The 14,467-nt window shown below is 41.9% G+C and overlaps 1 protein-coding gene across 1 annotated transcript in view; it reads left to right on the top strand.

Annotated features, from left to right (window-relative positions):
* The window catches only part of LOC142560345 (DEP domain-containing protein 1A-like), a 34,698-nt gene extending 20,477 nt beyond the window's left edge, over positions 1–14,221 (top strand). The window contains exons 11-12 of the mRNA XM_075672360.1: positions 9,944–10,099; positions 11,098–14,221. Coding sequence (XP_075528475.1) covers positions 9,944–10,099; positions 11,098–11,223 — 282 coding nt within the window. The 3' untranslated portion in view covers positions 11,224–14,221. The remainder of the gene's footprint in view (positions 1–9,943; positions 10,100–11,097) is intronic.
* Positions 14,222–14,467: the final 246 nt, after the last annotated feature.

Raw genomic sequence — 14,467 nt, 5'->3', positions numbered from 1 at the left:
GAACGTTACCCACTTTCTGGTTTGTTTGTATCTAACCTCTTTCACGCCAACTTGGGTCACTGGGTATGTGTTGCTCTTCAATGAAAAAAAAAACTTTAGAATTTTGTTAGGGCTGCACGCAGTCGAGTCCACATCATATACTGTTAAACCTCTATATAAAGAAGTCGGTAAAATTGGCAATTTTCTTCGTTATATTGAAATCTTATTCTATCGAAATTCAACCTTTTATGCAAGTAAGTACGGTCGCCGATGGATATTCCTTACACAGAAGTTGGCCGCAGAATTTTCTGAATGATCAGACAGTCAGAAAAAGCAAGTTTCACTAAGGAAAAAAAAAAAAAAATTCTTGCATTTGTGAGTCGGCGATGAAGATATGCTTTCATGACGTGTCGACGATATTCCCTCATTGGCAGTAGGAAATGAAGCCAGCCATGCTTTCACATCCACTGTGCTCCCACAGCTGATAGTGATGCCTGCAGTGGGATGGTACTATCATGAAAAGCACTGGCAGTGAGGAGAAAGTTCTTTGTTTACCTGTCGCTTCATCACATATTCAAGGACATGCGTATGCCAGCGTGTCCCTCACTCCCTCTGTCCTCCCCCCTGTGTGCTTGATGTCGTTACCGCAAGCTCGTTCTGCCGCTCCTCCTCCTTTCCCCTTGCTCACGTGGGAATACAGTGCTCATCAAACCACCATCCTTCTCAACTCACAAGCGCATGCTTTCACTCACACCCAAAGCATAAAACATGCGGGGAGAAATAGGATCTTATTGCACTTGAACTTTATAGTACAAAACGTACCGCTCGCTCCATTACAGTGGTCACGCCGTGCACCAATTGAGAGGTGCGTTCGCAAGCAGCCTCACGTAATTCAACCATTTGGTCATCTGTGTCAACAGAAGTTGCCATTTATTGTCTTGATATCCTTCGTGGCAGCAGAGAAATTTCATTATATGGAAATCATGTTTAGACACACTTTGTTATGTCGAGGTTCTAAATACATGGTATGGTGGTCTGTGGACAAGAGGTTATAGAAAATTAAATACTACTTCATAATATTGAAATCCAAAATCAAAATGGTGGTCTGACAAATAGAGTAACACACATGGTATAAAGGCTATAAATAGGGATAAGGTGCCTCAGAAAGGCTGATCAACATTTCGATAGGAAGGCCTATCTTCGTCAAAGGTGGCCTAGTGATCCTGGCGTAGAGAGTTCTGTTGTTGTTAATGTCGACAGTCATGCTGAGATAGTTTCTGCTGGAATATTTTTTCACTCCGATGTTAGCAGTACACAGTGGAACAAAGCAGTAAAATGAGCAGAGTTAACTATCGTTGAGAGTATGGCACATTGCACTATTCCATTTGGGCCTCAAGCTACATCCTTCCTGTGTTCTTGTGCTGCTTTCAGAATCGTTACCTTGTTTGGGTACTGTCTACGGCAATTATAGTCAGTTTGTGCCAAACAAATGTATATGCATTCAGTTTCAGCCCATTGTTTGTACAGAGTAAAATAATGTCACTTCGAGGCCTTCTGATTACATTGCCAAACACAAAACATTCATTGTGTCATATGAAGTAAAAGCCCATGGAGTTTTGTGTGTGTGTGTTCCGTCTTGCTGTGATGAAAATATAATTTTCTTTACCTAAGTACATCGAAGCGAATTCTTACGGCATTCCGATACATTCATCTCCATTAGCTTACATGCAGCAGTACATTAGTGGAAAATGCTTTAAGAAAACCTGTGTATGTCATTTGTCCTTCTCTTTCTCTATATATACTTATGCTAAATTGTTGATAATTGTGCATTTAAAGGGCCCCTGAGACGGTTCGGACAACTTTTGTAGATGCGTAGGGTACAGCTTAAGAAGAACATTGGCTAAGCTCTGCCTTCACAGGTTCTGCGTCACGATGCGACGTCACATCGTCCACTTCCGGTTGTTTTGGAGCCCGCCTGCGCTAAATGTCTCCGCTAGCGGCTTGGCCGTCAACCCCAATTGAGAGCTACCGAAGCAGCGTGCGTTGTGAGCATTCTGTCGCAGCGCCGAGCGTGTCTGGTATTCCGGTAACTACACACTAGCGGAACGTTTCAACGGAACGGTGGAGGCATAAACTCAAGCTGATGAAGGAACTTTAGCGTAGACGTACGTGAGCTGCCTGATCTGTCTCCACAGTCCAGCCACCCGTTGGCGCAGAGCTTAACCAGCCAAAGAAAGAGCTAATATTGCTCTAACCAAGTGTAAAACATTTTAAACATTTACAAAAACAATGTGTTAACAATTACACTCCTGCGAAAAATTTACAGCAGCAGCAAAGAAGAATACATTTTGTTACTGCTACTGTGTCTGGTTGAGCTCTATGCCACCAAGTGGCTACACCGTGCAGACCATTTACATTTGCGCTTCTGTTCAGCCCCTGAAACGACACGCAAGGGGACATCTAGTAACGTTGCAAGGGGACACGGCCAGGCCTTGTTTCCTTTACGCTTGCGTTTACCCTAATACTGGACTCGCGAAACGCTATTGCATTAGTAGTCTTCCAGTGTAAAGTGACAGCCGCAATCGCGCAAATCCTAGCGCCCATTGGATAGCGGCTGTCCAATGTGCTGCAGCCAGTACGCTTGTCTACTGGCTTGCAGAGGGACTCGATATGTCGCAGCTTGACGTATTGCCAGTCGCTACGTTTTTGTCCACAATGCAACAAAGTCAAATCATAGCGCTCGGGAACAGACAGATCGACACTGACGGCGGAGCTCTCGTCAAAGACGGAGCACGTTGTAACACAAGCAGACGACACTTGCCGTGTGCCGGAAGTGCTTAAATGTGTACCGAAAAATTGTTCTTGTACATTCCCTTTATGTTACTTTCTTTTTATAAAAACAAATTAACTAACATTCCAACTATTACGAGCATCATTTGTTTACCATAAAGTTAGAAAAATTATCTATCACGCGCCCTGTTCAGCTAACCGGATAGCTTGCCCCACTGACGTCATATGGGTGATTTAAATCGTATGGGTAGGGACGACTTAAAATTCTGCAGCACAGTGCCCTGCGATCGGCAGCGACGTGCATTTTTAAAACCTTATAATAAATTACATGCCTTACGCAAAGCACTTAGATGTGTCAAATAATGATCAGAAGGGCCTACTCTAACGACTCAGTATGTTTGTAGAAAATCGTTAAAATCATTTCAGGGTCCCTTTAACTGCACCTTCTTGATACAGAAGCTCTCATTGTTCTAAACTTTACAGTGCTAGATGCTTGTGTGTGTTCTGCTGCATTGCTAATATTCAGATTTCATTTGAAGGGGTTCTGAAACACACCTTTAGTGAAGTTAAAAAATGTTTTGCATATTAAAAGTCATAATGGCATGAATCACAGTCAACGTATAATTTTTCGGGCTCCCTAGGGGCCATGAAAACATCAGAAAAATCGGCAGTCCAAAAGAATGAATGCGTGCCTTTTCACTGCCCCTAACGGCTCAAATCACTACAGGCACATCTAAGATGACTTCCAAGGCCTGCCAGTACACCTCTTAGTCATATATCAGTGCTCGTACAGTGACAGGAGATGGCAGGGGCACATGTGTATAGTTGAATACATATGCTTGCATATATGCAGTCAAGCATATGTGTTGCATATGCTTGACTGCGCAACATCGCTGTACAGCGGCGAAGCTGACTTACTGAACCGCATTTTGGCACGATTGGGTATTGCCATACTTTTTACATTTAAAAGCCTTCAGCACAGGCAGAGTCAGTGCCATTGCTGACAGCGGTGAATTCTTTTAATGAAAAATATGGCAACAAAAACAAGGAAGCTTGGTAGCGAACGTCTAAGCAGCTAGGCCAAGCATTGCTGCGGTGGCTACATCAGAGCTTCGATGAATATGGCTGCTGCGATGCTGTGAGATAATCAAAATGGGGGTCAATGATGGCTTGGTCAATGTCATTTCAAACATGCGGTCACAGCAACAAGTCTGGAAAATTGTATTGCAAAGGGTTTCAGCCTCCGAAATTTCAGTCGTTCTTATATCTTGGCTGAAGGAGGTAGGTAGTGTTGTGAAGGCCTCTGAATTACTGGGCATGTCCAAAAAATTGGTTGTTGACTGTACTTTGCTCAAGAAACCTCTTTTGCTTTGTCGCCAAAGTGCTCCATAAAGATAGTTTCCAAGAGACGGTGGAAGTTTGCCTCCACCTTGACGTCACGGAAATGAGTGAACAATAATTGGCTAGTACGTCTGTGCAAATTCTCCTTGACTTTGGCAGGAGTGCATTTGTCACTGCACTCTTCGGTTGTTACCGACTAAAGTTTTTCTTTGCCTAGTGAGTGCATTGTAGTAACCTGCATCAATATTGTACGATGCATTTTGTTTTCTATTGCTGAACAACACATAAAGGTATTTCCTTGTACTACTTGCACACTTGTGTGCACCTAGCATTGTGAAAATGCGTGCACGTGGTTAGCAAGCAGATCTGCATCGTGGTGTATACTGTTTACTTTCGTGGTTTCCAATGGCACATTGTCAAGTCATGACTCAGCAACATGGACACATTTTACTGTGCCTCTTGCTATATATACATATTATACAAAGCTTTACTTTTAGTTTGGACGAAATTCAAATACTGGTTACATGATGCTAAACACAAGTGTTAATTTCTTCTTCTTCTTTTTTTTTGCGAGCCTTATTTTATAGTGCTACTCCAAATGAGTCAACTAACAAAACTAAATTGTTAGTAATATCAACAAGTGGTGCAGTGAGTAAAGATTTATGAAACAGTAAGTGGGATGGTGTGTAAATTTGTTTAAAGAAAAGTTTGTGGTCTAGTGTGAGCTGTGACTGATGGTAATGTGGCCGAGCAATCAGCTGCTGCGAAAAGACTGAGATCGAATCAAAACTTTTGCTATTCTTTTTATACGTGTCATGCTGAGGAGCAGAGTGATTTAACTCGAGGCAGAGAGGCTGTGCAGTATGATTTGTTGCCTCTTTCCTCTCTCTCTCTCTCTCTCTGCGTTATGCCTAGTATGCAATCTTCCAGAATGCTTCTTTGGTGTAAGCATGCTTCGCAGTAGTAAAGCCAACATTGGCCACAGTGATGCTTGTGTATGGCTAACATTCACGGATTTCAGTGTGTTTTCTTGTTGGTTTTGCATTATGTGTTGTTGAAACGTGAGTTGCTGTGGTATTGCCAGTCCACAGTCGCAGCAGCATCTGCAACACGTTGCGTTGATAAACGAGCCCTGTGTGAACGGATCATCTGGCTAGACTTCTTACTCACTTGTGCTCAAGATTAGTGCATAAATGTCATTTTGCAATGGGTTTCCTTCAATGTTGTGTTTGGAAGCACTAATCGCTTGTTTTATCCAATATAAATTCCGTATCATATGCATAAAATAAAGCATATGTTGTCTGTGGTGATGTTAAACCCGAAAGTAATTTGTGCACTGGTGAGAAAAGTGTCAATGTCTGGACATAGATAGTGCCAGTGCTTCTTTGACTGAGAAAATAACATTATTCTACTGGCATCAACACAGACAATGTGAACTTATGTTTTATTTGCAATGAAACAAACAGGTACTATATGCTACAGCTATTTAAGAAAATTCATTGAAAAATGCTAATTTTGTTGAAATGTGGGTGCAAACAAGCCGACAATTCAGCTGGAAGAGCGATTCACACAGGTTTCCCTTATCGGCACAATATTTGGTACAGCTGTTCTTGACTTGATGGCGGTGCTGTTAGTCATGCCAAGTCATAACCAGGTCATGCCTGCAGAATTTGTTCCACCCGGGATTCTGTGTTGAAGGCTGAATGTTGTTTTGGATGGCCGCATTGTTTTTGTTCATACCAGGAAAGCACTTCTTCCTAAGGGATATTCGCACGAAGGAAAAATTTGGACTTTTTCTTCTCAGAGGGCACATCCTATGACAAAATTCATCACAATAATGTGAAGCATTGTTCATGACATAAACATCCAGAAGATGGTTTGCTTTGCTGCTACCATGTGTAGGTTCTGCAAAGGTGGTTCTATGCTGTGATTGTAGCCAGTAGCAGACAATTTTACTTTGAAAAGCTACAAAATATGATATTCAAACTTCCAATGTTGCGTCCTTTGAATGATGCCCACACTTTTTTTTATTTAATAATGAATTTTTGTCATTTTTTTTGGCAGCAACTAGTACAAAAAATGTGAAAAGCACACCAGACACACCCCATGTTATGTGGTGTCATAGCCATAGTTTTGATTATGGCTGCTTCCCATTACTTTCCGGATGATTGGACAGGCATGGAATATAGAGGAGACTATGCTGCCGCAAACTTCCTTAGTGTTCCCAGAGTGGGCCAGATTTAAGAGTGCTGTCTGCTACAAAACATTGTGCAGATTGTAGCACAGACGAAGCTCGCACATGGAAATGTGCTGAGCATCCTCTTTAACATGGAGGATGGACATTTCGGAGGCAAACCATCTCTGCATCGGCTCCGGCGATGAAATGGTGTACTTGGCACTTTCTGAGGCCTTGCTCGAAAACCCGCACTTCCACCCGAGCGCTTTTCGAAATTTGTCCGACTCCACTGAAATCCTTAAAGGGAAAAAAAATTGTGCAGAAACCATCGACAATAATTGTGAATGGAAGTGAAGAGCTGAATGCTTCCAGAGAGATATTTGCTTTAATAGAGGAGTGATCTACTTGAAGACCTATATTTCTTGCTGTGAGTACATTTAGGTATTATCTGTAATTTGATTCCGTAATTCCATTGAGAACAGAAGCGTTAACCAGTAAATCTGTCGCAGTGCTGGAGCCCTCACCTGCAGCTGCGGCTGCAACTCAGCTGCGCGTAAGAGTGCGCCCTTTGTATCGGTGCTGAAGTTCTAACGAACAACCACAAAAACAGCCAAAAGAGCAAAGGAAAGCTATTTGCTTTAAAATTACCAACCAGCTAAGAGTATCATGAAGTTACTAGGGAAATGCATACAGGTTTGCCAGAAAGGAAGCTTCGTGAGTGAAGAAAAATTTGTCCCCTTTCATGGGCCAAATTTGGGACCCAAATGTTTCCAGAACAGTCACTCTACCATTAGAGCTAACCATGAAGCTAGAAAATCGCAGATTTAGGCTGAATTAATCGACAACTCCAAAGCATAGGGATTATGAGACATCTTTACAGTGCTAAAGAAGACAAAACACAAACACTGAATTCACAGGATGAGAGCTGTTTGCTTTTCGCGTATGCATTTCAGCTTACCATGGTGCTGGAACCAGGTTGATAATGCCAGAAACCATCTTGCCCTGCTTTCAGCAATAGTGAAGCACTGGGACACTGAATAAGGCAAATCAGCTTTGCTGAAATCCGCAAAATGGAAGAATGTTACAGAAGTGAAAAATTGTCGTTCACTTGAGAGTGGCATGAATCTATGAAGGAAAACATACTTTTTTTGCTTTCAAGAAGCTTTCTGCGCTTCGCAGGTTTCTGCATAACTGATTTACCGTAGAAACTTAAATTTCTCTGACATCTGCTCCATCTGCTGAAAGTGAAACTCGCTGGATTTCTTCATTGGAGCGAGAGCAGTGGAGGGACATCCCATCCATCGCTGCTAACCTCGTGTGCACCCTTCAAAGAAATTCGTCAGATTTCTCCTTCATGTGAACATCCCTTAATCAGAGATATGTTCAGAGGTGTCAGCATCAGTGTTTTGCCATATTAGAGTGCAAATAAGGAGGGCTTTGCTGATAGCTTTTGCAATTCAATGTTGCCACTGTTGTGTATATTGATTGTGTTGCATACATTGTAGTGTGGCACCTTGAAGGGACACTATATAGAAATGCTGAATCAGTCTAGACTGGTACCTTACTCTTGCAAAGCTTTATCTGCATTTCTCTTATAGAAAAAGATGAAATCTGCCGTGGTGGCTTAGTGGCTATGGATATGAGCACGAAGATCTGGATTTCTTTCTAGGCCATGATGGCCGCATTCCAAGGGGGGCAAAATGCAAAAACACTCATGTACTTAGATTTAGGTGCATGTTTAAGAATCCCAGATGGAGTAAGTTAATCCTGAACCCATGACTATGGTATCTCTGATAGCTGTTGCATTTAATCTCATTATTTGATTTGAATAAATGGGGAAAAAAAATGACAGCTAATTTTTTTCTTTCTGAATTCAACTGTTGTGCTGAGGGCGTCGGCGGGACATGAGACATGGCAAGTTATATATTTGTAATAATTGAGTCCATCTCCACGCAGAAAAATATTCTGGGGTTTCATGTGCCAAAACCACTATATCTGATTTAATGAGGCATGCCCTCATCGAAATGGGGCCACCATGGCCCGGATCAAGCCTGTGACCTCAAGCACAGCAGTGTAATGCCATAGCCACTGGGTTACTGCGGCAGGTTTAATTTCTGTAAATAAAATAGGCCGTTAATGTTGCCTGATTGAGTTCTCTATATACTTTCACATGCACTTTAAGAGAGCTTTATCTAGTCTCAGCCGGACGATACGAATATCCCTGATATCGCAGGGTGCCGATGCATGAATTCCAAAGTGGTGTTCCCACCCACCTTTCATTTTTGTGTTCATTTTGGATTACCAACTTACTCGCAACTCTAAAATAGCAAGCTAGCTTAACAAAGCTTTTCACTTTAGTGTCCCTTTAATGGATAATGTAGTTTGGAAGCTCTTTCTTTTTCTGTGTACATTGTACCGTAAGCCTGTGAGAACTTATATACATCCGTTGTGCCATTTGTCATTTTCATGCACGAAGCATCAAAATAAACTTATTATTTTTATAAACTGTGTGAGAACATTTAATAACAGTGTGAGATGAGAGCATTGTAGACTTCATGTCAAGAAATTTCACTGCTCCACCAGAGAATACCCCTGTGCCTGCCCTGCTCTTAATTTCACGACACTCTTTTGCATCTATGATTAATCATATTATCTGCACTTTGCACTTCTGGCTTGAATCTTTTATTCTCATTAGGACGTCGACAACCTACTACTATGCCACCTCTTACAGCCCACGGACTGCTTTGAGACATTAAACCCCATAAATAAAATTCCTTTTTTATCTGTCACTCTGAGTCGCTGATCCAACCACCATAGCATGCAGTGGTTTACTGCTTACGTGAATAATGACTGCACCAAGCTGTTCATCCCACTTAAAACAACATCTGGTGACATGTGCAAGATGTTAGATAGTTTATCTTGTCTGTACACATACTGCCCTTTACAATGTAAATGGATACTGGAGACATGGATGGCAGTAGCACCACTCGTGGTGACATCTTGCGACTCTGTCCAACAGTGTGATTAAGATGTTTTTCTGTCACATCGGTGTTCCCATTGAAAAAAAAAATTTGCATGTTAACAATTATGTTGCCAGTGCTTTATATCAGCAGCTAAGTATACTATGGTTTGCCACTGCAGTTATGTTTTCTGTCCTCTCTACTCAAAATAAGTTTTACACCAAAAGGTGACACCATTAATGCGGCTGATCGCTCCTACATCTCCGGTGAATTGGTGTTCCGCGAGTGGTAATATGTACAGACATGCTAAAGCTGTATGCTCGATAAGAAGTTCAGAATTTAGTACAAGCTCCATACACAAAACCGTACTGTAGCATCCTTCTGTACCTTTAAGCATAGTTTCATATAAACTCTTGCATCGAAAATGATTCGTTTATGCTGTGATGTCACAGAAATGAGTGAACATAATTCAATGATGCATCTGCATAAATCCTGTTTCAGTTGAACAATTGACTAAAGTGATAAGAGGGGAAAAGCAGTTATGAAAAGAACAGTTAAGAAATCAGTCCCTCTCCCTAGCCCGCCATCCCCATCTGTAAATGCGACAGGACACAACCCCCCCTCCCCGCATGCCGTCCTAACTTTGCCTGCCAGCACCTCTGATGGGGTGGTGAGACGGAACAATGTCCTTTCGCAGGGCGATGGGATGGTCACCTACTGCCAGCGGGTGACACGCGAGCAGTTCGAGGCGCAGAGGCATACACACTCCGAGCAGGCTCTGATGGACCTCTTCGACGACATCCTCCGCGACCCCAGGATATCGGACAAGGAACGCAACACAAGGATGAAGCAGGTATGTGCGTGTAGCGCAGGTCTGATTAGATGCCTTTGCATACCAGCTGCGTCTCTTGCACGTTCAGTATGCTTCAGTTGTGCTTTAGTTATGGTTATCATGTTATTGCATTGTTTCCATCACCTTTGCTGTGCTGCCATCAACAGTGTCATTGTACCATCGGCCATGACTCAGTGGTTATTGTGTTGTGCTGTTAAGCACAAGGTTGTGGCTTTGATCCTTGGCCATGGTGGCCACAATTCGATGGGGAGAGAAGGGAAAAATGCTTATGTACTGTGCTTTGAGTGCATATTAAAGAAACCCAGGTAGTCAAAATTAATTCGGAGGCCTGTGATGCACCTCATATGTGCATCTTCGGGATGTTAAACCCGCGCAATTGAACATTGTTGTAATCACATCACCTTTGTTCATTGTCATTGGTTCTGTTGTCGACAGGTAAGCTGTCACTTTTATGGGTAGAACTGTAAGTGACCCTCTATGTATTTTCCTCAGGTCAGGAAGGCAATGCGAGTACTCCCGTTGAGTACTCCCGTTGTCAGTACTCCCGTTGCTAGTTTACTCACCATCTTGTATCATCCAGAGCTCGTAAATGACTTTGAAAGACAAAGGATCTAACACTGGGTCACATGGTCTCAGGCAGTATAAGAGTGCTGAATAATTCTGCAAGCTCTGCTTTCCTTGATTCTTGATAAAGTAATTGAGAGTGGCAGTTTGGAAAGTTTGGTAAGGCTTTGTAGTTAGCTCACAGCTGAGGAGGCAAAAAGGGAAGGGGGGGGGGGGGGGGGGCTAAAGGTTATGGTTCTTAGGCACTGCTGTGCACGTCTATGCCTGCTTGTTGTGATTATTTTTTAACGGACATTGTTTAATTTAGGATAAAATAAGTTTATGAACATTTGGCCGTTATGAATGGGTATGTGTAGCTTACATTTTGTCTTGTTAGTTTACGAACTTTGTGGTTAACTAGTATTTACATCCACTGTGTTTTCCATTTCTTGCAGTTCCGACAAAATTACCCCGACATCTACAACAAGAAGACTTGTGACGAGACCGTTCCAGTGACTTTCAAGCGGAACAGCCGTTCTAGAGCCACTGTGATTGGTTTGCTAAGGAGTCTGAGATTGTGATTTGGCTTGAGATTTTTGTGTGCCTGAACTTCTGACCCAAGAATATGATCTGAGCTAATAATCAGCTGTTTGACCAATTGGCTGCTTGGCACAAGGGAATGGCCCTTTTTCTTTACTGCATTTGCTGCTGTTGTACTTGCTTTGCCATATGCAGTTATAGACGTGCACCTTACATGTTGTTTTATAGATTCATCAGGTTAAATGTTGCATGGCGGCAAGGACCAGTGTCTACAAAAAGCTGGCTGGGAACACATGGAGCTGTTGCGTTGCAGAATTCAGCTCAGTTTTGGTTACCTTTACCTGTTTTTGTTTTGTATTATAGGAAAATTGTCCATATTCCGTCTTGCAAGTCGTTTGCAGTACTGCTGAAAATATGAGGCGTACACAGGCTTGTGTACATGTTAATACACTTGTGAGATAGAGTATAGATCACGATAGTTTGTGATTGTTTCATTCTCTAAATTGTGTGCAAAACTATGTAGAATTGACATGTAAATAACATTAACGCTATGCAACTGCAACAAAAACAGGGATTCATGTTCGCATCTCCCTTTTAGTGGTTTTCTCACATCTGTAGAGAACAGGCTCGGCAGAAATTAAAATGTGAGCAGGAACAAACGGCTGTTACGCGTAATTACATGGAAGTGTGATGTGTATAGTCAATTACTGATTACTCAGACACTGACATTTCAAACATGCTTGTTTATACAGACAGCCCTGAGTCATCGTCACTAGCCTTATAGACTTAATGTGTAAGGATGAGTGAAATTTTGAACACCTTACAACATGTCGTGTGATAACTCAAACTTCAACTGAACCGCCTCCTGCAAATTTGACCACCATGCTAAGCAGAAATAGCAATGTTGTAGTTTCGAAACGTCGCCGGTGCTTCGTGAAGCTGAAACTAGCGAAGCCTAGTGAATCTAGTAGTTGGCAATGAAAATTCAATGCATGCATTGACTTCACTTTCGTCTATCTATAGCGACAGCATGACAACGGTTGAGATTGAGACCTTCTACTCTTATCATTCACTGTTTATGGCCAGTTCATCTCATTAATAACGCATTTGGAATGTCACTATGATCACTGACAAAGCATGAAAGGTCTGAAAAGAGACAGCATAAATGGCATTGCAAGAAAATCACGGCGCAGCATATGTAAGCCAAGGGCAAGCATATCTACACTTAGCAACACATATTTACGAACTTGCGCCATATTTGTGAACAATAACTTTCGAAAGATCCCTTCATTTTCGCAATATTTCACCTGACTAGCACCAGTTGCTTCGACAGCCTGCACTGTTTCCACAAAGTGATACGATAGCATGCTTGGAATTATGCCAAGAACATCTTGCGCTATAGTCATGCGAAATTGAAAGTATCTCCGAAAGTGACAATCCGATTGACCACTTGTGGAATCGGGTTACTTATTTTTAGGTGAATCTGGTATTTCGGATTCCCAATTATTCAGATGTTTTGGCAGTCCCTGTTGAGTCCGAATTATCGGCTGGCGACTGTAATCGCTCTGTAGCCAGTTACTAAGCATAAATTAGTCCCTAATGTACGTTTTGGAGTTGAAATAAGCCGTTGTTTCGAATGTAGGTGAACCTGGAAATGAAACAATGCATCAGAGTAGTTTCAGGATTGTTGGCGTTTGAATTTATGCCACTAGTATGTACAGTGAATATCTGCCTGTTGAGGGCTTACTGTCCTATGCTTTGCTTTATTTATTGCTCTTGCATTAACTTGTGCATAGTGCAAGCCATGCTTAAAGGAACATGTGATTCAGAGCGAGCCAAAACAAACTTTACATTTCATCTGGCTTCTTTGTCATAACTGGTCACCATTGCATGCTAATGTCAGTAAAGAAAAACTAGTATTCATGCAGCTCTTCATGTCTCATGTGGCCTGTACTCACTGCCTGAGTAGTAATTTAGTGTTCGCACTGGATGAGACATTTTCTGTACATTTTGACACATTGGATTTTAAGGTGGGCCTGATTGGCTCATGGCACTACAGGTACAACCCGCAGGCTGAAAACAAGGAAAGTGCGAAACAGCCAAGGATATTCCTCGACCAGCATTGTCTTTGTGCGCTTCTACCCTTATGGAATGCTGGAGGACTGTGTTGAACGATTTTCCTTGCTTGTTTCTGCAGTGTGGAATGCTGTAGCATTGTCCTTATCTTGTCTTTTGCTGCCATGGAATGCTGGAGGACAATTCTGTACCAGCATTGTCCTTGTGCGCTTTTGCCGTAATGGAGTTCTAGAGGTCAATGCTTAGCCAACATTGCCCTTGTTTGCTTCTGCAGTATAACATGCTGGAGGACAATTCTGGGCCAGCATTGACCCTGTCATCTTTTGCTGGTATGGAATGCTAGAGGACAACGGTTCACTAGTGTTGTCCTTCTCTACTTCATGCATCTTTTGTTTAGTATCTGCTGGTCACACATGTAAAGACACTTAGGGTAGCATGAACTATGATCTTTGTGTTTGAAACCACAGTATTGCTGCTATTTTATGTACTTCTATGTTCATATTTGCCACAAATAGTGTACTCAGGGATTTTGCTTGCATTCTGAGTGCCCAGTCATATTTACTTGATGTGTTCCAATGCAGAAGGTATTCTGGGTAACCTTCCCTTCCAAAGATCTGTTGGATGTGCCATACACTTATGCTCAATGAACTACTTAGGGCTGATGGCCTTATATATTTCTGTGGCGTTTTGAAGTATTAACATGAAACTTTGTGGTGCTATGAGAAAAGCGATTTGAGCTTTTGATGACCTGCAATGTTCTTCAGTCAAGGTCAGCTACACTTGTATGTGATCATGCTACAGACAAAGCACTAGTCACATATGTACAATTTTAGTTTTTATTGCAGAGCGCTTTTATTTGCCATTATTTGATAATTTGCAGTTGTACCTGCTTAGCTTGTTTTGTGCTATCATATAGCACAATGCAATGTAATACACATTGAATAAAAGCATTGTCATTCAACATTGTCTTGTACCTAGTCTTTCTGTGGTAGATTTTAATCTCATTTATAGACATACGCATTGGGGTAGCTTTTCTGGGCAGATAGCTTTGTCTACGGAACTGTGGATGAGCTCATACTTTGTGCCTTCTTCTTTTTGTTTCTTTCCACTTTTTTGCATTTTACTTCATATTTCCTTGTTCCGTTGTCCATGATCCATTTGTCCATTACTGCAACTGAACTCTAACAAGCGCTACCTTAACTAGTAAGG

The sequence above is a fragment of the Dermacentor variabilis genome, chromosome 10 (assembly GCF_050947875.1).
Source record: "Dermacentor variabilis isolate Ectoservices chromosome 10, ASM5094787v1, whole genome shotgun sequence".
NCBI classification, from domain to species: Eukaryota; Metazoa; Arthropoda; class Arachnida; order Ixodida; family Ixodidae; genus Dermacentor; species Dermacentor variabilis.
This window is presented reverse-complemented; position numbering and strand designations above follow the sequence as displayed.